Here is a 26,692-nt window from a genome sequence, read left to right on the forward strand (position 1 = left end):
TGAGGCCTTTCATTTACTGTGCAAAAAGTGTAGGGTGAAAAAGAAGGAAACAGGGTCCAGGTATCAAGTTCTTTCACAGCATTATCTGATCTGCATGATCTGTCCTAATCATAACTTCTGTAAAAAAAAAAAAAAAAAAAAAAAAAAAAAGAAGTTTTAGAAACTAGACGTGCACCGTTTCATTCTGGAGTAACCACTATAGATACCTTAGTAGGAATAGATTGTAATCAGGTGTAAATTCTCAAGTGAACTGCTTGGCTGTTTTGGTTTTCATACGAGTAAAGGTTACACTGATACAAACTGACCTGTTTGATTTGCAGTAATTTCCTTTTCCACTGCATTTGTGTCCCAGAAGAAAAAGTTATCCGTATTTGAGGCCACTATCATACCCATTAATATCTGCACCAGTCAGGAAGCATGCTTGTAGTGACGGCTTGTGTTTTTGTTAAAAAGAAAAAAAAAAAAAAAATCCACTATGTTTCCTAGTGTCTACACTATTTCAGTATTTAAGAATCCTAAAATGGAAAATTTTTAGAGATGCACCATTCATCTGCATGTACAAAATAGTGGGTGATGGATTAGTGCCACTACAGGTTGCAGGACATATTGTACATTATATTAAAATGTACAAACACTGCATTTATGTCATGGCTATTTTCAATGGAATTCACCATAACTGAGGACAACCTTATTAAAGCCAACTCTTTGCTTTGGTTCCAAAAGTATAATGATAAAACACAACATGGTTTTATGTGATTTGAAGCATTCATAATTCTGATTTAGATTGGTTGCCTCGGACCCCACCATTCTCCTGTACCCCCCCAGCCCCCCCACCCAGACCCGCCACTAAGATATTATCAAAATTATGTTAAAAATCTTTTGCTTTTTTGAATAAACATAATATGTCAAAGGAAATACATTACACACTTACACACCCCTAAATTAATGAATCTCAGCATTATGGTTAGAATGAAGAATTACTAGGCTACATTCACACATATTGTAGCGCCTGGCTGGACGTCAAAGGATGACCCAAGTTATTCTGCACTGGTGACTTTATTAACAGAACTCTAAACGGTTACTGTTGGTCGTAAGCACGCCAAACAACAGGGCAAAAAGAATGTATAGACAACTTAACTCTGCTCTGTTCTTTCATCTACCCACTCACCACACTCATACCTCATTACGCATAAATCCAGTATGAGTGAGTGTACACCAGCAGTAGATGTGTTTGAGTGTGCAGCCCAGTAGGTGAAGGTGCTACCTGGAGAAGTGCTGCTGCAGTGTCACCATCTGCCACCTCCCCTGCTGAGACTTCCCCCTCTCCTTTCTCTGTACGCCCAGATGTTGTTTGTTCTCCAGCTGGGGATTATTATTATTATGGATCAGTCGTGGAGGCGTTGCTGCAGGGGAGAGAAATAAACACAGTCATCTTGTTGTTAATCCTGCATAACATAATCCCACTGAAGTTTTTAAAGATATTCTGCATCTGTTCCTCTGTAAAACGACAACTCACCAACAAGTTCATTTACTTTTGGAAGAAAAAAAAAAAAGAAAGAAAAAGCAGTTCAGTGACCAGTGTGTGCAGCCTCCCTCCTTCCTCCACCTGACCCACTGGAGTTTAGCCCACAGCTGACAGGTTAGGACTCTGACAAACTCCCATTTATGACATTTAAACAAGGCCCTGAGGTAACCTGTCATACTGATACCAAATACCTGTCCATTGAAAACAATTCAAAGACGCCCTTCCAGAGCAACTGTTCAGCTGTTATTTTCAGTATAACAGCTATTTCACCGTAAAGCTAGCTCTTTGGTTGTTTACCTGTATGAATATTACTGAACTGCACCACATACTGAAACACTCATGCAGCTGATACATTTATATGTCACCAGTAAATATGAGGTTCGTACACATAATTTGTAGCTTTTTTTTATCAGTTATATGCTAAATTCATGTCTTTATAAGTGTTTCTGCTTTATCTATAAATTGCTTCTGAGCTTCTGTATGAACATGTAAGGCAGAAACAGCTGGGGGCCCTAGTGCTTCAAAGGGCCCCCAGGCAATGTTTACTCCACTGCAATAGTTCCCAAACTTTTTCAGCTCGAGAAGCCAACATATCAATTTCCTTGGGACAGAAATTCTTAAAAATATATCCTCAACTGCCATAAGTTTTTTCTAACTCTTCAGTGTCAAAATAGTCAGGACGTCTCTCTGTTTTTTTTTTGTTTTTTTTTACATCTTGTTATGTCTTATGTTGTTTATGTCATCACCTCTACAGAATTTTGATTTTGTTGTCTTTCCAGCATCTTTTTCATCTTAACTTGTTACATCCTGTTTCCTCATTTGAAAACATTTATAAACACTTCTGGAGAACTTTAATTTGGAAAATAAATTCACATATATTATTGTTGTGAATTTTGCTCTGACAACTTTCAACCCAGTAAAAAGAGCTCCACAATCCATTTTGGGTCCTGATCCTTAGTTTGGGAAAGGCACTTCTACAGTACTACCTAAAATTGTGCCATCCAGAGAGTTAGCAACCCCCTAAAACAATCAAGGAAAGATGTGCAATGACTTTTAAATATTTATATATAAATAGAAAAATAATGTTAATAATGTGAACATTTGAAATGCCATACAATATTTGGTTTCATACATTTCTGGTTGGTGCCAATCTATGATAATGTTCAGATAAATTCAGCTTGTGAACAGGCAACAGCCTGGATCTCATTCTTTTGGGGTCACAATTCTCAATTGGTGGGTCAGAGACCTTTTCTAAGTGGGCTGTGAAGTGGGTAGCTAAAAATAACAGTGTTTTGATTGTTTTTTTTATTTTTTCAAATGTTGATGTCAGATGTTTATTTTGACAAACATGTCAGAGTTATGCAGTAAGACTGGCTGTAGCTGTCTGAATTTACATGATCATTTAGAGGCAAGACTTTAAAATTATTAGAGGTATTATTAGTAGAAGCAAGAGATGAATTTTAAAGTCTTCTTTAAAATTCATCTCTTTCTTCTACTATTAATACTTGCTCAGACTTTGTGTAATAATTTGGATACTTTTCCAAAGAACAAGGACATAACAGAGGAACTATTCCACAGGCATGTAATTTTATACTCTAGGTGGAAGACAAAAATATAAGCAAAGTGGGAAATCTTAATAGTGCATGTTTACACTGATTATCACTTCACCAGTTAAAGAGATCTTAATAAGTGTTCTTATTATTCTGAAAAAAGCCCATTTCCATTATTATTTTCAAAAACAATTTGAGATTATTATTTTGTTTCTCATTATAACTCTAAGTTATTTTTTAACTTGCACAGTATTTTTTACGCAAACACTGTGATGAGATTCCACACTACCCATATTTTTGCTTAAAAAATACAAAAAACATATCATCACCGTCTTAAAACAATGCCCTAAGTCATAATTGTCAAGTTTTTCCAAAATCCAAAAAATTATCACACTCATATTTCATTCTTTTTTTGTTTTAACTTGAAAATTATGACTTAGGTCATTATTTTGAGAAGGTGATGACATGCAACATTAAAACAGCAGCTAATGTTCACTGGATCTACTACTCATTTATTTTAGTAACTGCTATAGCTGTAGTTTTTACATTTGGTATTCTAATTCTGCTACAGCAGCAGTATGGTACAGATCCAACCACAGTTAAGACATGTTAGACTAAGTTTCAAAACTTTGGGAACATCAGAGGGCATCAAAGTATTATACCATTTATTCTTTTCTAAATATTTTTTATTATCTAACACAGTAGGGAAGGCACCCACACAGTCAGTAGACATTCTTTTGTGTCAAGCATACATGACAATTGTACATGACATACACAATTGGATAGAGGAAAAAGTTGTTGGAAAATAATTGCTACAGAACAACAATCTGTCTCATCAGGGACAAGGCTAAAGAATAGACTTCATCATCCTTTTCAAACCTAAACAATACTTCTATTGGTGAAATGGAGAAATCTTGACCTGTTTTTTTTTTTTTGTCTTCATCTTGTGTCTCTTTCCAGAAATACATGGGAAGCGAGTATGTGATAAAGGAAATAACCATCCTCTGCTAAGCTTTCCTCAATTTCATGAGAGCTCTGCCCAAAGGATCAATAAAATTCTATCTAATCTAATCTAATCTAATCTAATCTAATCTAATCTAAATAAATATGACTTGACTCTAGTCATTCTTTAGAGGCAAAATGAATGACAAAACTATTGTTTTCTGCTATAGTGCCTGTAGTGTTTCTAATCATTCAGTGCCCATACAAAAACTGAACATATAAAATGAATCGACAATGATGTAAAAGCCAGCATTGCCATCTAGTGGTGTTCAGACAATAGTACTAAAGACAGGCTTTAAAACCTCATCTTTAATCCGGTACATGTCTTGTTTAAGGAGTGCCAGCTCTTAATGAACAGTTCAGCCATCTATGAGGGGTTTGTATTGTTTGTGCACAGTGAGACCTATTAAATGGACATGTTTCTATTCTGTCTACTGTTGTTTTCAGTCCACTGGTCTGTGAATTGGTTAAAATACTTCACGCTGCCACTTAGCATCCACCTTTCAGTGCACAGAGCTCCCAAAGCTACAGGAGCCTTTTTCGTTAGCTTATTTGGTAATGAATTATTAAATTAACAGAGCCTCAGACATTTTTCTTTCAGTATTGTTTTTCTTCTCTTGCTAAGAGGTGTTCATGTTTGAGATGTGTCATGAGCTTAACTAAAAACACTATAATTTCTAAACTGTAGTACATGACTGTTTACATTCTTTATTCTTCATCTTAAACAAACCTTCAAAAGTAAGTACAAACCTACATACAGTACATTAAAACAAGTGAAAAAGTAGGTGGAGCTTACTAATTCCCCTGCCTGGTCACACAACATTTTGCTCTTCCTGCTCATTGATACCCTGCCACCTCAGGGATAAACTCTGAGTCTTAACTTTCAATCCTCTTAAAAACTTTTTTAAAAATTTGTAAAAAATTTAAGGTTTTCCATGATCAGCTGTCTTCTTTTTCAGCTTTAGAAAATGGCTTTTAATGAATTTTGGTCGCCTTTACTCTGGTATGGAGAAAGTTTGAGTTTGTGTGTCAAATGCTGAATACTGACCTATTACTATCATTTATGCTACAGTACGCATCACTATACTTATGCTGTTACCCCTATTATTGTTATTATTATTATTATTATTATTATTATTACTATTATTATTATTATTATTAATAATAATAATAATAATAATACTTTTTTTATTATTCATTTATATTTAGACTTTTATGTTTTTGGTCTGTTACTTTTGAGTGTGTTTAGCTGGTTTATTCCTTTAGGGGTAGGGGGTTGGGTTGTGGGAAGAGTGCACAAAGGAGAATTGCAAAATGTAAGACCCAGTATCACTAAGTTTGTACTGTATCTGGATAATTTTCTTTTGTAAAACAAAAAGACATTTTTAAAAAATATGAAAAAAAAAAAAAAATTCAAGTATTGAGAGAAAGGCATATCTAAAGAACACGTGTGTGAAATTTGAAAAGAGTTGGATGATAGTGTCTGAGAAATCGGTTGGACAAAATCTTGTGTGGATGGAAGGACGGACAGAATTGCTGGTATATTTATGGTGGGCATGGTATGGGTATGGTTAATCATAATTAATACAACTTGGGTCATTTTAAACATTAATCTATAGTTTTGACAGTGACACAATTTAGTTTTTGTAAACTTTGTTGCTACATTTTTTTTTGTCTCCACATGTTTCTGAGGAACATTGAAGAACAAGTATAAGGTTTTTGTTTTGTTTTTTTTGGTAATTTTCAGACTTTCATTGGCAAAAAAATGCATTTATGTAAAGACTCAATTTAAGTCACTGCTATTGTATTTTTATTGTTTTATAATTTTTGACCACAACTGTATTCTCCATCTAGTGTCGACCAAGTTTTTAACACTTTTTACAAATGACAAACCATCATGACAAAACTAAAAGAAGAAACAACAAGAAACCATGAGAGAATATTTGCATAAACGAACCTTACTGGCTACCCCCCCCCCCCCCCCTTACAATATTATTCATAAAAGACAAGGTGAAGGGGAAGAAAAACGCATTTGATAAATCTAGTGAGTTGAAGATGGACACTTTGATGACGTTTCCACCCACTGTGTACAAATGAACCCAAAATCTGCCGCCATGTTGCCTATGTGATTTGAAGCATCAGTCGGCTGGATGATCGGTTAATGGCTGAAGGTCTGATGGACTGTGGATTGGTCATTACAGCTGTCAATCACCTCTTTATATAACATGAAATAACTTATTAAAAACAAACTGATCATAAAAATAATGATTTGAACCCAAGTCTTCCTGAAGAAATCTACCTAAATACCAGAATCAGTTTGGGAAAAAAGTTTATTGGATGGGTACTTATGGGTAATTTGTAATTTGAACCAAGTCCCATTGAATAACCTGGAGTAAATGGGATTCATTCATTTGTACTTCAAAGGTGTCCATCTTATGCTGACTATGAATGAGTTCATCTGACTTGCCATGAGTACTCCACAATAAGGGTGAATATTTGTGCTGCCAGTGAAAGGGTTGTCATTCTCCTTTCCTTCCTTTATCTTGCATTGTTGCTTTGAAAATCTCCCTTGCTACATTAAATAACAATGTCCCAGCTGCAACAATACCCCAAAAAAAGTTTATGAGCAGTTTTCTTTTGTAGGGATATACTCAGCTGAATAACACCTCAGTTATTAGTCATCTCTTACCTTAAAAGCTAAAAATCAGGTTAGAAATCTAGGGCTAATAATGGACTTGGACCTAAACTTTAACAGTCACATTAAATCAATTACATCATCAGCGCTTTACCATCTCAAAAACATTGCCAGAATCAAAGGTTTACTGTCTAAACCATACTTAGACAGACTTATCCATGCATTTATCTCTAGCAGGTTAGACTACTGTAGTGGCCTTCTCACTGGACTCTAAACAAGCTGTAAGACAGCTGCAGTACATCCAGAACACTGCTGCTCAGATCCTGACTAGAACCAGGAAGTATGACCATATTAGTCCTGTGCTCAGATCTCTGCACTGGCTTCCTGTCACTCAGCGAATAGACTTTAAAACAGCTCTGCTCATGTACAGGGTGGGGAAGCAAAATTTACAATATTGTAAGGCAGGGATTGAAAGACAGTGTATGACCAATTAGTTTATTGAAAGTCATGAGAATTTATTTGCCACAAGAAAATTGACATAATAGAAAATGTTTTTATTCTATGTGTCCTCCTTCTTTCTCAATAACTGCCTTCACACGCTTCCTGAAACTTGCACTAGTGTTCCTCAAATATTCGGGTGACAACTTCTCCCATTCTTCTTTAATAGTATCTTCCAGACATTCTCGTAATAGTTTTGCTCATAGTCATTCTCTTCTTTACATTATAAACAGTCTTTATGGACACTCCAACTATTTTTGAAATCTCCTTTGGTGTGACGAGTGCATTCAGCAAATCACACACTCTTTGACGTTTGCTTTCCTGATTACTCATATGGGCAAAAGTTTCTGAAAAGGTATGGATAATAGTGTTAGGTACGATTATGACATCAATATATGTTTGGTTTCAAAACAATTGACGTAGTGCCTGCTGAAAAAAACACAACTAAATGTTCATTGTAAATTTTGCTTCCCCACCCTGTATGAGTCTGTCTATGGTCTAGCACCAAAATACATCTGTGACATGTTGGTCCCATATGAACCATCTCGGACTCTGAGAACCTTAGGGTCAGGACTAAATATGGTGAAGCTGTGTTTCAGTTCCATGCAGCTAAATTCTGGAACAGTCTTCCTGATGATGTGAGACAGGCCTCTACTCTGACAATGTTTAAGTCCAGACTGAAAACAGCTCTGTTCAACTGTGCATGGAACAACTGAAAGGGTTCTATCTGCACTCTTCTCTTTTTTCTTTCTTTAACTGATTATGTTTTACTTATAATTACGTGTTTTTAACTTGCCCCTTTTCCATTTTTGTAAAGCACTGTGAATTACCATGTGTATGAATTGTGCTATACAAACACATTTGCCTTGCCTCACTCTTCCTCATTCACTCATTCGTTTATGTTCCAGATGACTTTCTGACTATGACAAATGCACTGTCGTAGTATCCTGCATTCAAAGTAGCAAAACAACCCAGTGCACAGTCCCAGATTTATCTACATCACTGGAACAGAGTTAACAAAGTAAAGAGATAGGTCAACATATACAAGACAAAGGATAAATCACAACTATAGGCATGTGTGAATAAAAACAATTACATACATCTAAGCGCTCTAATACTGTAATAAATTAAATACATTTAGGTGAAGTTAACAGCCTGTTGTTTTCCTTGCTTGTCATACTATTTTCATACATATGGACATTCAGATCTTTTTGAAATGCTTGAAATACAAGTGTACTTGTTGACCTGAATAAAATCTCCCATGGGGTATAGATGCTCTATATAACAACATCAACATCTGCACATCATAATTAGCCTCCTCTGTTCACTGTTCAGTAATTGTAATTCATAGGTTTTAAATTTCACATTTATTTTTGTTCATTATGTGGTACTTCTTAGATATTTTGGAATTATTTCTATATAGTTTAGCACCACATCACAAATTCCTTATTCGTTAAACCACTGGGAAATACCTCTACATCTTATTCTGATTCTTCTACAGTTTAAATATATGTATATGTAAATTGGAAGCGCCACATGGATGCACAAATACTAAAAAAGGAATTATGTATCTATAATGTTAATGTCTCATGTTCAGTATGGTTTTTCTATATGTAGTTGCACGGTTAAATTCTGAAATTGCTGCCTGGCTTCATAAATGTGTTTCTCAGTCTATAGCCAGCAGATGGAGTTCTTTAATCATTTTCCTCAACAGTCTTGCATCATGTGATTTTCCAACCTGCCTCATATGAAGATCTGGTTATTTGTGTCACATATCTCTGCAGAACCACAGAGACAAGGACAAAAAAAATGAGTAGATGCAATAAGTCGCCTGCTAATATACCGTGATACACTGGTGTTGGCTGAATCACATGTTCAGCTTCTACAACATGAGGTTCTCTTTCCAAATAATACAGCAAAGCATTTTATTAAAAAAGAGAAAACAATTAGCATGTTTCTGGGAAAAAAACACCTAATCCAACATGTATCTTTAATGTAAATAATAAAATGGTCTTTTTAAAGGTTCAATATGCAAGATTCATACATGCTAGTGGTCATTTATTGACATTAGCCTACCCCGTTTCTAAGCTAACATCTGGGTTGCCTACATCCATGAACACAGCCTGTATACTGATACATCAACGTCCTTATGCTAACTGCTGAGTTCTTCCATTCCTGTCCACAACATTAGGGCCTTTCTGTGTGGTTATGCACCTCACCCAAAGGTAACTGGGATAAAATCTGGAAAATAGATGAAGGGACTACTGAATAAATTAAAATGTTTTGTTAAAAGATCAAAATCTAATTGATCGGAAATGGCTAATAACTTAATTTTTGACACAGTTTAAATATTGACATTTTCTTTTAAAAGCAATTTGATAACATTAAATACAGGATTTTGGCTAACTTGCCCTCACCTATGGTCACAAACTGGTGGTAGTGACCGAAAAAATAAGATCGCGAATACAAGTATTGGAAATGAGTTTTCAGTTGAGGTTGCATTTCAGGATGTGTTTCAGGCATGTTCAGCTGGGAGGAGACACTGGGGTAGACCCAGGACACACTGGAGGGATTATACCAGTGGTTCTCAACCTTGGGGTTGCAACCCCATGTGGGGTCGCCTGAAATTTCTAGTAATTGATAAAAATAAAAATTACTAATAAAAAATATTTTTAAATTATTATATATATATATATATATATATATATATATATATATATATATATATATATATATATATATATGTCATTATAATGAAAACACCACACACTTTCTCTAATAAACATTATGTTCAAATAAAATTCTGGATATAATATCTGAGAGAGCATATCTTGACAGACCCGATCATGTGACCACATGCTCATAGTTTGAGATGTTGATTGTTCAGTATTAATTGTCACCCTTGTGAATACCAGCTGGACTGACTGTATATATCCTGACCAAGGAAAATAAAATTCTCACTTCGTGCAGTAATCTACACCTGGCTTTTCTGCCTCCGTCCATAATAATATACATTATATAGACTAAATGTCATCTAAAATTAAGGTTTATTTGCAACATAGTATAGCAAACTATTACATGATCCAAAAAATGTAATTTTAGGAAAAAAAAAAAAAAAAAAGTCTCCATTCTGAATGTCTGGGGTCGCCAGAAACTTGTGATGTTAAAATGGGGTCATGAGCCAAAAAAGGTTGGGAACCACTGGATAAAACTGTGTCTGTCAGCTGGTCTGGGTATACCTCTGAATGTCCCTGAAGTAGAGGAGGTGTTTGGGCAGAGGGAAGTCAGGACCTCTCTGCTGGGGCTGCTGTCCTGCAACCTGGACCCCGATAAGTGAAAGCTGATTGACAGCTTCTTTAAGTACATTTGATGAGCATTTTTTCAATTCTACTACATAATTTTATGTTGCACTTAGTTGACAGTATTTTTTTAAGTAACCAGTTGCCATATTTTTACGGTCTAGTTTTAAGAAACACATCTTTTTGCAGAGCAAAAAGATGTGTTGATTGTTGATTTGTCTTAGAATAAACTTTGAGGCAGTGTTGATTATGTAGATTTTTCTGTTACTAGGATGAGTTTCCCTTCAAATAATAAGGACAAGTAGAAGAGTAAGAAAGAGTAAGAGTACATCATTGACTGAGGATACTGAAGACCTCTGTTCTTAGACATTATCCTCTTAATACACACAGTGACAACCCAATTCATTTGTACGCTGGTCAATAACTGTCAGTTACCGCCAGCACCCTGTTCCTTTTCAACTGCATACAGTGCTTGGTTTCATTCATCTATCCATTGTATCTACAGAGTGACACTCATTTACAAAAACATATAAAGAGGATTTCACAAAAGTGTCAAACAGCACTTTCAGCTATGCAATCTACTTACTACAACATAACATGCAATATTCTGTTTATTCTGTCATTTCTCCACCTCCTCTATGTTTATTTGCTTGTTATTATCTGCACTTTGCTCTATTGTTTTCTCTTTAAAATGTGTTTTTCTGTTGTTGTTTTTTTAAATGTGTGTGCTTTTAAATGCTGATTCCACTGTTGATCCTGTGTATCGTCATTTCGTTCATCATACTTTATGTTGAACGGCAATAAAGGATGTTGAATCGTGAATCTTGAATTTACTGTATTAAAAGGAACAAAACAGGCTTAAATAGTAAAAACAGCGGCAATACAACAAGGCCACACTGATCAAAACTTCTAAACAAACATTTGTATCTTAAAGACTTCCCCTTTTAGTCCACTGTTGTGACTTATTTGGGAATGTTTTCTGTAGCCACATCAGGAAATACTTCATGAAATCTACCTGTCCAATGCAAACAGGAAATAAACACAATAATTGACTAACTGGTAAACACACAGTAAAAGCATCGGAGTTTAGAACCACATACTTCATTTGCCTGGAGAGTCACTTCTGAATAAGCATGAGTCATTTTATAGCAAATGTAAAGGTTTTAAACACTGCCCAAACAAAAAAAAAGTCCCTCCTTAGATTTAACTTGGCAAGTCGATTCTGCCACTGGATAATTACTGCAGTGATTAATGTGTTTAGGCTATGTCCAGATGAGAACGCTCAAGATATTTTTCTTTTGCAGGTTCTAAAAGTTTTGTATCCACACACGTATCATTTCAAGAAATATCTGTGTCCTGGTAGAAACAGGGAAACTGGGTTAACATGGTGTAATATGTATGCCACACCAGTATGTGGCGCTGTACACAAACACAGACAGAGCTGCAGGATATACTAAAATCACAGAAAAATGCAGTGAACATGTGCAGTAGGTTACGTCGGGGGTTTTGTTCTTCTGGTCACGTGGTACTATGGCATTATCGTTTCTAAAATGTGTTGTTTTGCCTATCCATACGGCAACATCATCTATACGCCATCGTGAGATTTTTCCGCTCTGGAATCTGTTCTCCAAAAGTACCGTTTCAGGGCAACACTGGTGTCATGTGGACAAAAGGCTGAAATGATATTAAACTTTTGGGGATTGACATAATTTCGTTGTCATGTGTATGGGGTGTTAAGCTGGAACAGGTCTTTACCCTTTAACTGATGAAGTAAGCTTCTCATTTCACAACAACCATCAGTGTGATGGAGAGCCTTAAGACTGGACTGTGTTTCAATGGAAATAGGTCATGTGGTCTGATGTTCCAGAGGCATGGGTGCATCAGATTAGGAAGAGAAGTGGGTGAGGTCATTACCCATCATGCCTAGTGCCTACAGTACAAGCCCTCGGGGGCAGTGTTATGATCTGGGGTTGTTTAGGTTCGTCAGGTCTAGGTTCAGCAACGTTATGTGTCCAAAACATCATGGCAATAAATGTTGTGCACTGCAAAAATCAAAACCTTACCAAGTGTATTTTTTCCTCATTTCTAGTCAAAATATTTCATCACACTTAAAATAAGACATAATCACCTAAAGAGTAACTTGTGAGATATAAGAACTTACTAATAGACAATAGATCTTGAATAAATCAATTTTTTTTTCTTTTTTTTTTTTTTTTGCTTAATTCAAGCAAAAAAATCTGCCAATGGAACAAGTGAAATGTATCTTGGTAAGATTTCTTGACATAAGATTTTCAAGATCCATTGTCTGAAAATAAGTTCTTATATCTCACTGAAAAGTTACTCTTTAGGTGATTGTCTTATTTTAAGTGTGATGAGATATTTTGACTAGAAATGAGGAAATACACTTGGTAAGATTTTGATTTTTGCAGTGTTACACTGCACAAGATTATTGAAACACTGCCCTATCAAAGCTAAAGGCTAAATGAGGCTAGAGCTACATATTAATGTGCAGAACTTTTTTTGGTCAGACTGTGCTTATAATAGTTCTATGTGCTGGTGTTCTGGTGCTGGGACATTCATGATAGAGTCTGTACTGTGCTGGGAGCTACTTGTTTATGACATTTGTTTTCTCTATTTCTAAGCTAATAGTATTTAGTATTGTGTTGTTCTGCTGCTACTGTAGAGGAGAAGACGAGAAGGAGTGAAGAACCTAGAAGTGAATGTGAGGATTTTGGTGGAAAAAAACCAGACCTGAACCTTCAACATGGAAATCAGTGTACAGGCTCTTATCATACATGTAGGCAGGGGAGTTTTGTCAAGAGATGGGGTTTGTGAACAAATGTTCCCAAGACAAAATAGACTTAAACACCAACTAAATGTAACACACAAATGTTAAATACTGAAGCTATAAAATGTACAAATCACATCCTTGTCAACTAGCATATTGTCAGGTAGAAAGAACCCACAAAGAAAGATTAAAACATGTTCTAAGATTAACATACAGTTTTAGCTTTCTTGCTTAAAAATGCCTATGTACATGTGTGTATAAATCAAGGAGCAATGACTGTAGCTTTAAAGTGAAGCAAATGCATACATACATGCTCTCTAAAAATATTAAGTCAACATTTATTTTACAGTAGTCATTTTGGTGTCATTCTTTTTATTTTAGAACTTCTGAGTGCTAGTAGAGGCTTTGATTGACAGGTCAACTCATTTACCTGCTTAATCAAGCCAAGGTTTGTGTTTATGCAGTTTTGGTTTTTTTGGGGGGTTTTTTCCTGACAGACACTTTGACTGTACTTGTGCTTCATACATCACACCAACAGGACAAACAAATGATTTTGTTATGGAAATGCTTACTACCTTTTTACCAAGTCAGTGAAGGATTTAGTATGAGCTCACACATCACACATAAAACTTCGACCTTTCTTCCTAATGGCTCCAAACAACCAAGAAGTTTGTCCACTTCTTACATTCAAACAACAACACAAAACTTCACGTAACCACATGTTAGATTGTTAGCACATCTTAAATATTGAACCTTTGAGTAAATAAAACAGCAGTTCTTGCGTGCTGCACCACGAAAGGTTATGACCACCTAAGGTATTCATAAGCCTGTCAACTAGGATGACTTCAGCAAGAAAAATAATCCACAGAGACACATAAAAGCCAGTAAGAAACATAAAAGCCAGTATAGATTAATTTACAGTTTCAGCTTTCTCTCCTAAAGATTATTATATGCAAACTATAAAACAAAGTAAATGAACCAACTTTACAGTCTAAGAGAATTTTTTGTTGCCATGTATGTCATAGCTATTTAACACATTATTTAAAAAATCAAAACAAAAGTGTATAAACTACTATCACATAACCAGACTGGCTGTCTCATTTCATTACATTTATAGACCCTTTATACTCAAAACAGTTTTTTAATAATTGCACTTTACTGTGATGTATGATGTTCATTTAAACAGAATGATATGGGTGCACTTTCTGTTTTCAAACAAATCTACACACATTTCAGACATAAAATATATTGGAGACACTTGTGATCTAATGAGAAGCTTTTAGTAAATTGTGGAAATTGAAGCCATCACTACACCATACACTGAACCTGCTGGGTCTATTATTGAAAGTTTCAAAAAAAATCTATCAAACAAATTCCAACTTAAAGTGTAAAACGCAAACTACAAAATGCATGAATAACAAAGCAAAATATTCATCAAAAGGCTGCAGATTATGAGCAAACAGGAGCAAAAGGAATTCCAACTTCATGTTTCGCAGAACTGACGCAAAAACTATTAGGAATTTCATTAGGGTAAGCATTAGTTATTTGAGACTTTAGGGGAAAAAAAACAGAATTTCCAGATGCAGCCAGTGAACACATACTATGTCCCTATTTATAACTGTTCATCAGCTGTTTTCCAGCTTTCATATCACTCCCTCTCACACATCCAGTGCTAAATATTGCACAAGCATTGTTGCTGTTAAGTCTGATGGAACATTTACATAACAAACTCACACTAATTGACAAGAATCCATTTCTCTAATGACCAGAGCCAACATCAAAACTACTGCAGGAAAGGCAATAAAAAGATGGTGTTGCATATATATGTATGTTTTTAGTTTAGTGTTTGATGTTGAGTGTTTTAGATGGTTTTTATGGTTTTATGATGTGATTTATGTATATTTTTACTGTAGATCTATGGATGAAATCGCTACTGCTGTGTTGGTCACGGCACTCTTGCAAAACAGATTTTTAATTTCGGCAAGGTTAAAAATAAATAAATAAATAAATAAATAAATAAATAAAAACATCAAGAACTAATTGGAGTTTGTCTCTATATGCTCTGCAAGGAACTGGCGACTCATCCCGGGTATACCCCACCTTCGCTCATAGGCAGCTGGGATAGGCTCCAGCACCCCCCATGACCCTAGTGAGGATAAAGCGGGTTTAGAAGATGAATGAATGGATGAATGAATGAATGAATGAATGAATGAATGAATGAATGAATGAAGTACTAATTTGAGTAGGATAACTTCAAAAAGCCTGATAACAGTTTAATAGAAATCTCCAAATTCATTAAACAAGTACATAAAGAAGTACTTTTTATCAGTGACAAAACAAGTTCCTCCATATTTATATTTCCTGAGTGTTGTAATTCATTGCAGGTTAACAATTACCGACATGAGAAGTTACAGTGTTTTTCTAAAGCTATCAAAAGACAATTCTCAGTTGAGGGATTTTACTGTGGATATGTGGATGTCTATGTAGAATCCTATTACATGTTGCACTAAGGAGTAAAGTAAACATAATTTCTTGTGTCAATATTGCCTGTTTTTTGTCTGTTTTAGCTGTTCTATGGGGCACTATTGAAACATTTTGCCACATCCACACCCAAAATATATGAAGCGAGCTTGTGTGAGTTCCTGTGAAGAAATTTTTACAGGATTTTGACAAATAAGTCATAATATTTAACAGCTTGATCACAGTTACTGGTTCTCCGTTAATGCCGCCTAAACAAACCTTTCCACATATACTGTCATTTACATTTACTTTCCAGCCACAATGACTCTGATACTTCAGAAAAACAAACCTAGTGAGTGTGTGTTTACTTCCAGAGAGGAAAACAGTCCAGTGTAAATAGTGTAATTACATGTGTTCCTTTTGGGTGGGTGGGAGGGTAAATTGCTATAATCACGGCAGCAGTTCAGCCTGTGGCACTGATGTTAGAATGAATTAGGACAAGACCTCACTGAGATTTTGCCCCCTGGGTATTTAATGAATACATACTTCACTCCCAAATCACATCCTGCTGATATACTGGCAAGCTGCTCCTGCAACTGCACAACTCACAGTGGGAAATAAGTGATGCATTATGTGGTTTTACAATGGATTTGTAGGTACTTTTAAATGTTAAGACAATGGGAGCCTGAACAGTTTCCTCTGGGTATAGCAGAACATATTTCAACACTATTTTTAAACACTTTTCATAACTTCCCATAATTGCATGGTTAGATGAAGTAATTCTAAGTCTTGTTGTGTTCATCTAGTATTTTTATTGTCTACCACTATTTCCGTTTTTTTCACATGTAAGTGGTTTATTCATGTGTAAACCTTTCTCTATATTGCATTACATAGATAATCTTTAAAAGTATGAAAAAGAAACTAATAATTCACTTATCTATTATTTGAAATAGTGCATGTTTGGAGTAATCGTTTTTTGTTTACTTGCTCATGCGCTGCATTTTAATAGAGCTTTGTTTTGTGGTGTTTTGCTTCTTGCACAGCATGGGGGATGGGCCCTTGCAGAGTGATGTCAACTCCTTTTGGGGGGCATGAGATGATTCATGTTAACGTGTCTACATGTATGTGCACATTTAGAAACACTTGGACTCTAAAAGTATGATTTGCTAGACTGAAGTAAATTTGATTTTATAAACCAAGTGCAGCATCTGCTAAAAACAAAAAGGCTGTCACTGCTGTCTGAAGTTTAAGTATGTGTTTCAAACCAGCTGCAACCTCAGGGAATGAGAAATTAAGTTCAAATGGAAGATGCTAAAAGCGCAGGTCCTTAAAAAGGCGTTGATTTCCAGATGGCTCAAAAAAGCCCTGGGTCCCACAGACTTCCATTGAATGTTTCTCTGAAAATACTGAAAATGACTGTCAGTAGTTTATTTCCAGTAGTTATATTGGTCACATTCTTCCATTTGGACCATCTCTAGATTTTTCCTCCATTTAACAAGTTCAGATAAAAGGCTTACTGGATGCTTTTGCACTTTGAATGACATCTCAACCACATGTCAAGTCGGACTATTGGACTATTTTCGTGTAATAAAACTGCTTCACTGTAGTTGTGGTTAATAAGTTACACTAACTAGACTGTAAAATGACTTATGTTATGCAAACACATAATGAACTTTACCACTTGACAGAGTCAGTAAGCTGGCATTCAGCATTAGCTCACATACAAAAGTATCAGACACAAATTAATAAAAGCTGCAGTGCTTGATGGCTTTTTTTTTTTTTTTAGCATGGTTGGGCAAGTGTTTCATCATAACCTTTCAGCATATTGTAATTCATGTGGTCTGAAAGGAAACAACAACTCTATCCACTTCTCTGGACTTTGTTTTCAGGCTGTAAAATCTTTATCTTTGAAGCAGACTTTGAATAATTACAGTTGTTTTCAGACAGGTAGGAGAACTGAATACATGTCTGAAATCACTGATCACTGATTAGATACAGACAGACATGACAACTGTATCATAACTTTTCTGCCATAAAATAACATTAAACCATCTGTATTTATATATTAGTCTTTTGATTTGTAATGAGAGGAGAGAGCTGCAGAAGGAAACCAAGCCAATGAGCTATGTCAGGGAAGTTTGTTTACTTTTTCATATACAGTCTGTGGTTTTAGAGATCACCATAGATAGATAGATAGATAGATAGATAGATAGATAGATAGATATATACAGAGTACTGTGCTGCATTATAAAGCCATTTTCATAGCATAACACATCAAATTTATTCTGTTTGCTAATAAATAATGAGTGCAACTCAGATAAAAAGAACCATACTTGTGTTCCGCTGCGTAATTCCCATAACCTTTGAGTTGGAGAAATAATGCCTGCTCCTGCAACCGACTCAATAGGTGAATAAGTGCAGACTAATTCCCTTATACTCATCTTAATCAGGTCAGTATTCAAGAGGGTTTTAATTTATCTTGTAAACATGGAAATTTTATTCAAACCTCTCTCTTTTCATTCCCTAAATAGACCTTGGCTGAGATATTTTTAGCACAAAGCTATTTTTTTATGCCTCCTTGATGCTGCAGAGGTTTTAACTCATGTTACCATTCTGTCGTTTCCAGCGTCTAATCTGTAGTACATTTTTGTAGGAGTCAGGTTCGATCTTTGATGAAGCGCTATTTATTACAGATTTGTTTCACTTCAGATTCTATTTATTCAGAGAATGATTCAGCGAAGTACACATGCTCTGTCTCAGCTCCACTGTGTCAACGTTTTAATTAGATTTCAGCCCTGGAAGATAGTGGAGGTTAGTGTTAATTTTAATCCTTTAAGAGGATATTTATCAGCAAGAATATTTTTTGTGCTTATTTTCATAGCAGCTTTCAGCATTCCACAGAATTATAACATATACGTCAGAGTGGACCTCCATTATTTTTCACTAAACTAAAACCTATCTAATTTGTTAGTGTATAGAAAAACTATGAAACCTCATGCAGAGTGGCACAGACTCTTTATGAACTTTACATTTCATTGATATCTATGATATCCTTCAACATTTTGTCTTTCTTTTTGGTTTTGCCGATTTTGTAGAGTAAAAGCATCTACTACAAAAAATTAATATATCAATAGAGTTTATGTTTAAAGAGTGTTAACTTAAGGGTGGCACTAGTTTAGGACCAGGGAAACTCACCTTTATACCTCAATAAAAAATAAAGTCAATTACCAATCCATCACTAAATGTGCACAAAATTTGTGGAGAAATAATTCTGTAGATAGAGTTAAAAAAAAAACAAAAAAAACATTTATAATAGTTGCAATTAGGCACACAAACTTTGTTATCATTGGGAAAAGGTGACGTCAAGACCTAATCCATGAGTGGAATTCTGGTGAAGTGGTTAGTACTTCCCCATCACAGCTACAAGGTCCTGTGTTTCCTTTGTGTGTTTAGCTTGCCCATTCTTTTTGCACTGCATGGCCTACTAATTTGCCTGCTGGTGCCTCTACCCAAAGTACTGATAAATATTTGGCCTTCATAGGCAGCTCCGTGCTCTTAATGTGCTAAGCGATAATGCTAATGCACCTAGCATTAGCAGCTCAATAAATTTGTCTATTGATGTACAATGTTAAATACTTGTTGATCCACTAATCCTATCAATGTAAATAACTGAGGTAAAATGAAGTTTGTCATCTTTTCATAGTCATCAGATATGACCCATTTGGACGTTCAGAGGCTCCGTAGTGAACGTGGAAACACCGTCATCTTCTACAACATTGATTCGCCAGTAAAACCTATGGAGTTGGATCAATGACAGTGGATGGAGACACTGGGTTTATGTTCAGTTATTGATATATTTTACTGAAAAAGTGACTTTTTCTTCAGTTTTCTGTTTCTGATATAATAATAACTATCAACTTTAACCTGAGCTTTTATGTACATCTACATGATCAGTCAATTAAATAAGGAAAATACATGATTTTCACTGAAAATATGCAAAACAAAGTGGATAATATTGGAATAAATGGATATAAATCACTTAGGAAAGGTTACATAGAGAGAAAAATTAATTTGGGAATGGCCATAAAAGAAGTACTGGGTCTTTATGGGTTAAATATGGCAGCGTCAGTGGTCACACAGCTCTCAGCAGTAACAAAAATGGTGTAAAGTTCTGAAGACAAGCTAATAGACCCAAGTCATCATTAGCGGCAGCTGGTGCAATTATTTTATGCAAGTCAGTTTTCGGATGCACTATATCACCACTAGGATACACCTAAGCACATGAACCACTATTTTAAAATACTACTTTAAATTAAAATAAAAATGCACAGTATGCGTTTTCAGTCATTTATTTTTCATATGTAAATTTCATCCTTCAAATCCTTCAAACATGCACATTTTTCCATGACTCTATTAAAGTCAGGCATGTCCCTGACAAGTGTCTTTTCCACTGATAGTATAGACCAGGGGTCACCAACACTGGTCCTCGAGAACTACTACACTGCATGTTTTAGAAGTATCTGTCTTCCAACACACCTGATACAAATGATAAGCCTATCATCAAGCGCTGCAGAAGCCTGGTAATGACCCGTCAGGTGTGCTGGGAGAGGTATACATCTAAAACAGGCAGGATAGTAGTTCTCAAGGACCAGGGTTGGTGACCCCTGGTGTAGACAATGCATTTAGACCAGGGGTAACGGTAGTGTGAGTAGATCACATGGCATTAATAAAAATACAAGTTATGCCTATGGACTAAATTACATTGTTATTATTGCTTCTGCCAGGATTCAAACCGCTGTCTTCCGCATTACAGCCATTAATGTTTCCCACTGACCTATCCAGTCAAAAGGGGAAGTGCCAATAGTATCACCGAATGAGCTATCCGCTGATATAGTTTAATATACTGTGGACGTTCATGACAAAGTGTTTTCATCCCTGGTTAGATGGTCTTGTGTAACATTATATTTCTGAGGAAGGTCTTGATTCTTTTTGGAATGTTTAATCCTGTGGGTGGTGTTTGGCTGCAAATTTTTGCACCCTGAAGCTCTACTGTCTCTTGAATTGGAAGGGGGTCTACAGCGCCATTTATAATGAGGGTCTATATGGTAAAAGGAGAGCCTTGGGCGCCAATTTTTGTGCTCCAAACAGGAAACCCATCAGTTGACAGCTCACTAAATAACTGAAAACATTTTAAAACTACACTTGAATATAGACTATACACAGTGGCTGTATCATGTATAGCTTGTTTATGTAAATATGCCTCTTCTTTTTGTCTGCATGAGCATTTTATTGAAACTGTGCATTTTATTAAATTTTATAGTTATTTAGTGTCACTGAGAAAAAAAAAAAGATTTCCACATATAATTCAGTGGTCAGAGAGAACATGACACTTCTGCTTCTAATCCTTACTTGTGCTTTGAGGCTGTAGAAAATCAACTCTAGGTCACAGATTTTGGCTTATCACAAATGTTTTCAGACAGACAGGATAGGATTAAATATGTGATTGACCAATTGCTAAACAGATTTCATCAGATGCAATGTGAGCATGACTCTACTGCTCTTCTCTGTGTCTCCATATTTTTAACTAAAAGAAGAGAGCTGCTGAAGGAAGGAATACATTTTAAAGTTCTAGTGTTTTTCTCCCTGATTTCAGCTTCTGCAGCTTTAAGGGTTAGGGTTACATTTGAGTCAAGTTCAATGTGAGTTTATGTTGTGTTTTTGCATCATGCCACACACAGTACCTAGAAGATGCTCCCTTTGAAATTAAGTCTAATACATGCATTTGGCCTAAGGGTTAGAGTTCAAAGAAAAGGATGGATGTTAAAAGGTTACAAGACCGTGACTAATGTCCACATTGCTCAACAACAGTGGATTCAAATGCAAGCAAACTGGGTGCTGAGTAGTCTGAAATACAAGTTTGTCCTGAAATACGATACTTGTGATATTTTTATTATTTAGCTGTCTTGTCTGTCAGAGCTTGTTGTCCTCACAAACAGCACGGTCAAATGAAGGTGGAAACTGATAAATCACTGCACAGAGGACATTCAAAAGACAGAGTGAAATATATGACTGTTATGACTATTGTGCACTTATTTTTTCAGACAAAAATAGTAAGAATGCTGTTTTTTCAATGATGGTCTGCTCAGTTCAGCAAACAAACTACAAAATATGATGATGTCTTAAAAGAAAACAAACTGTATGCATGAGATTTGCTCAGTGCAGAAAGTAAAAAAAAAAAATGGAAATTTGAACGGATGAAAGTCAAATATGGATGGGAATTCATTGTGTGCTTTTGTAGGTCTGGGTACTGGAGATACATCAGAATTTGCTTTTGGGTCTTGAGCTTAAAAAAACTTGGAAACTCCTGTCTAATAATCATCATCATCTTCACCTTCTTTTGTCTAGTGTCAGGAGGCAAATTGCACTTGAGGTTATTAGCTCATATTATTCTGAAGATTTACCTGAAAAGTAAAATTATACAGTACAAAAACTGCCATGTGCTGCCATGTGACAAGTCTGTGATGATATAATTCGCTACATTTTCTTTCAAATGATGATTTGTGGTAAAAGATAAGATAAGATATGTTTTATCGACTCCCAAAGCGGGAAATTCAAATGTACAGCAGCACAAGAAAAGAGGCATCAACTACAACAGAAAAATAGAGACGATAAAAATATCAGCACACACTTATGGTCTGAAGCATTGAAATATATGATAATCAAGCTAACACTATGTAACAGCTGACATCAGCAATTGATACGAATCATCTCAAAACCATGTTGTACAGTATGTACAGTATGCAATGTCCACTCCAGTATGTAATTGAAAACAGAGTCATAGTGCAGGTAAGCTCCACACTCTGTTAATACCACATCAGTCCATGGTTTAATTGTGATTGGTGGGAAACTGGAAAGCTGAGGCTAAAGAAAGGAGGCGGGCCTTTACAAGCTCAATTATATCACATCTACAGTGTAGTAATTTTCCATAATGGCAACACTAATGATGTCTTTCATATCACAGTGATTTAAATTAGGTTAAAACACTCTTCTACGCTTACTTTTAAGGAAATGACTCACTTCTAACTCATGCTGTCCTAACTAGTATGGACACTTACATTAAATATCCTCCTGTCAAAACCTTTCTTTAACCTTTAGGCTACCGCTGACCCCTTTTATGTGGCTGCACAATACCCTCATCTAGACTCCCGATCGAATGCATTAGACTGTCTGCTTCAATGCATCAAACATAGAATACATGCACCAACAGACAATGGTCAACCCCCTGCCCTGAGCCACTATACATCCACTTCCGTAAAGGCATTTTCTGTATTGAGGTTAGGTCAGGCATGTTTCTATGATAATACCTATGAAATGTTTTTTCTTCTAGAATGAGGGAAATGACTTGTTAGTGTAATGGTATGTTGAGGAAGTTAAAAGGAGCAGGCAGTCTTTAGAGGAGGAACATAAGACTAGGGCAATTACAAACATCAGTTTTGTGTTGCAGGGTCAGTGCATGGAACAGCTTATAAAGATGGCCCTTCTACCACTACTGTCACTGGGGCAGCACCTCAATGATAGACTGCTAGTGCCCAAGTAGACTGGTAGCGGCAAATGGAAGCATGAGACAGACATATTTCCAAACATTCTTGCGTCCAATCATATGAAAATGATTAGCAACAGATTTGTATGTTACAGGGATGTTCATGAATAATTATTCATTTCTTCAACATTTTTTAAGGTTTGCTTGGTTTTATTTGGGGTTTAGGGATGGGAAGAGATTTATGTTTTATTTCATAGACATGTAGAAGTAATGTTTATGGCAGTGTTTTAAACTTAGTGCTGCCTATATTCAGAAAAGTCTGAAAAGTGCTTTAAAAAGCTATTCTGTTTTACACACTTCTTGGTTGGGCAGTTAGTTTTTTTATTATTTTGGTTTGGGCATGTGTTAAAGATGACATCACAACCGATTAATTAATTGACTTCAATTGACTTGATTACTGCATCTCAAAAAACACTTTCAATTCTAACCCCTCCCCAGTTTGTTTAAACCACACAATACTTTAGACAGCCAGTGGACCACTAATGCAAAATGTATGATTCTTTTTTGAAATGATAAGGGAACCACCAGACAAATCTAGATCAGATTCCATTAGGTTTCACTATGTTGAAATTAAAAGCAAGAACATTAACGTTTGTGATTTGTGTCACTGAAATGAAGTATTTGATTAACTCGACCTGCAGATACTGTAGACATGTTTTAAATGTAATCTTGTTACAAACCACCAAAGCTCTCCTAAATCTCCACAGTTTGCATGAGCCTGCGAAACAAAATGAATAAAAGGAACAGTGACAATATAAAAAAGTAATAAATATTTGTCTTTTGGGAAATACTATTTGCTTTCTTGCAAAATGAAGGAGTGGAGATCTTATTCAAGTTATATACTGTAATGTATATTCAGGTAGAAGACATTTATTTTAGTATAATATAGTTTAAGGGCAATCTATTATAATTTGGTCTGAGCAATATGACTGAAAATGTTTCCATGATAAAATGTAGCATGTTATTATTTTGTAAATGACAGTGTAAACCAAGTAAACCCAAAAGACAAGACCACTGGAAAATATCAATAAATCCAGTTAGTAACCATTACCATTTGATAACTCAACTGTTAATGTAATATGAAGATTTTTCCAACCAGTTAAACAGTGCATTATGTAATATCTGCAGCTCATGATCTACTGATCTAAATAATAATAAAAGACAGTGGCAGATCACATTGTGAAGCAGCATGGGATCATGGGAGTTGTTTTCACTGCCCATGTGATATGATTCAGACTGAAATCATCCTTACAGGCGAAAGTAATCTACTAAGCTTCCTTCACATAATATTTAGATATATATTTGATGTATATTCACATTTTCTCATTTTTAGAACAGCTGCAGGCACTGTTTAATGTTAACTTTATAACAGACAGCTAAATCAAATGGTCCATTACACAGAATACATTTGATTATTATTGAAAATATTTCATATAATGTAGACACATAGTTTAAGCAAGTCAACCAAACCCGGGGCATAATTTTAGATTTTATGTAAATGTTATATATTACAGATTTATTGGAGTGTATCACAAAACAGATCAGCTGTATCTCTGTAACTCAGTATAGTTTCGAAGCAAATGTAAAATTCAAGTTGACAGATCGATGACAGAAGTCAGTCTTAAACTTATTTGAAGTTCACAACATAAAGTATGACAGTATTACTCTGTACTAAACTGCTGACCTTTAATAACCTTCGGCCAAAACGTCTGGCTTTGGAAGAATGACAGCCCCTACTTTGTTTTCTGATAGAAGACATGCTGATTAGAAATGTGACTTCTCAGCTTTTTTTTCTGGACCCCACAGTCATCTGATCTACACTGACCTGAGCTGAACTGAAGTGCACCACAATGACCACAACTAGGAGAGGGCCAAGACTTATCCAGGCTAGTGGTGAAGACATTACCTATATAACACAGCTGTAGTAGAGCAAATAGTTTTCCTCTATGTCCAAATGCTTTCAGAAAAACCAAGTGGATGTTTAATAAATAATTAAGGCTTATCTTGTGCCTGTGCCATCCTAGCCTACTTTCCTCGGTACTTGGGGGAAAGCACATTTACTTGTTGCTCATGATGATATGTCCCAGGTCATACATTATACATGGAGCTTTTCTACATGGAGCATACAATATGGCACTGTCAGAGCCATGCCATTATCCTCTAAAAAGACAAAACATCCACCCATCCAAACTGTCAGAGAAGGAACTGTGAGAAACAGTAAATGTATCTATGTTTGCAGATGATGTGACATAATATATGAAAGTATTGAGTATTCGCACAGCTTAAAACACACATGTGCTTACACAACCCACCAAGCTTGCAAATCAGAGTAGTGCATCCTTACCGCTGTGTGTATCCACGGACACGGGTGTCAGCAGAGGCAGCAGTGGCCAAGGTCTGGAGCATGCATCCTCTGCATAGTGTTTACACACCAACACCACCGGAGCTGCAGCCGAAGAGGAAGAGCCACGACTCCATAATCTGGGTCAGTGTCTCTGTAGCCATCCTAAAAGGAGAAGAGAGAAAGAAGAGGTACTACAGCACGGCACGGCACTGCACGGCTCGACACGGCAAACGTCACAGGCCCACGCAGATCGGAGCATCCAGCCACGGCCGTCGCATCCTCAGTTCAGTGTTGCAGCTGTTCTGGATCCAGTTGCGATGAATTCCAGCGGGAGCAAATCCATGAGGTTCTCACATCCACCCACAACAAGAGGGAGGGGTGTGGGTTGGGTGGGTGTGAGGGGTGGGGGGGATAAGAAGAAGGCTACAAGAATATAACCTTGTCTGCACAAAGCATCACTGCCACGGTGAAAGACGCGCTGTATCCCTCCTCTTCCTCCTCCTCCTCTTCCTCCTCCTCTTCTCTGCCGCTGTCTAATTCACTGCTTTATCGCTCTATTTCTGTCTTCCTCTGATGCTCACCCATATTTCCACTTCACTGCTCCCTCTCTCACTCCCTCTCTCTCTCTCTTTCTGTCTAATTCTCAGCTGTGTCTCAGTGCTGTGCTTTGCCTGTGCCCAGAGGATGTTGAACATGTGTTCAGGGTGGGGGTTGGGGGACTGCTGCTGACTTCATAGGTGGCACGCTTACTTCCCTGCACGGATAGGTTAGAAAGGATGGCGCCCTTGCATTTTTGGAGAGAGAGAGAGAGAGAGAGAGAGAGAGAGAGAGAGAGAGAGAGAGAGAGAGATGCAACGTCTTAATACGCAGCAGCTGCATTTAATGACATGTTTGGCCTCTTTTCTTGCAAATATTCACCATAATCCCTAAATCATCTGAGCAAGAGGATGAGATTAATGGCTGTTATTTATTAACACTTCACAGCTGATTG

The 26,692-nt window shown here is 36.2% G+C and overlaps 1 protein-coding gene across 5 annotated transcripts in view; it reads right to left on the reverse strand.

The window, feature by feature from the left end:
• The window catches only part of LOC115411794 (nck-associated protein 5-like), a 109,471-nt gene extending 83,062 nt beyond the window's left edge, over nucleotides 1–26,409 (reverse strand). For 3 of the 5 annotated variants that reach the window (XR_003934265.1, XM_030123987.1, XM_030123989.1), the window contains exons 1-2: nucleotides 25,702–26,408; nucleotides 1,265–1,403 (exon numbers count right to left, since the gene is read on the reverse strand). Coding sequence is in view for 4 of the 5 variants with exons in the window: in XM_030123987.1 (XP_029979847.1) it covers nucleotides 1,265–1,293 (29 nt within the window). In the remaining variant the exon portion in view is untranslated. Of the gene's footprint in view, nucleotides 1–1,264; nucleotides 1,404–25,701 lie in introns of all 5 variants that reach the window. The other 2 variants (XM_030123985.1, XM_030123984.1) reach the window with 2 other exon arrangements.
• Nucleotides 26,410–26,692: the final 283 nt, after the last annotated feature.

Source organism: Sphaeramia orbicularis, chromosome 21 (genome assembly GCF_902148855.1).
Source record: "Sphaeramia orbicularis chromosome 21, fSphaOr1.1, whole genome shotgun sequence".
Lineage (NCBI taxonomy): Eukaryota > Metazoa > Chordata > Actinopteri > Kurtiformes > Apogonidae > Sphaeramia > Sphaeramia orbicularis.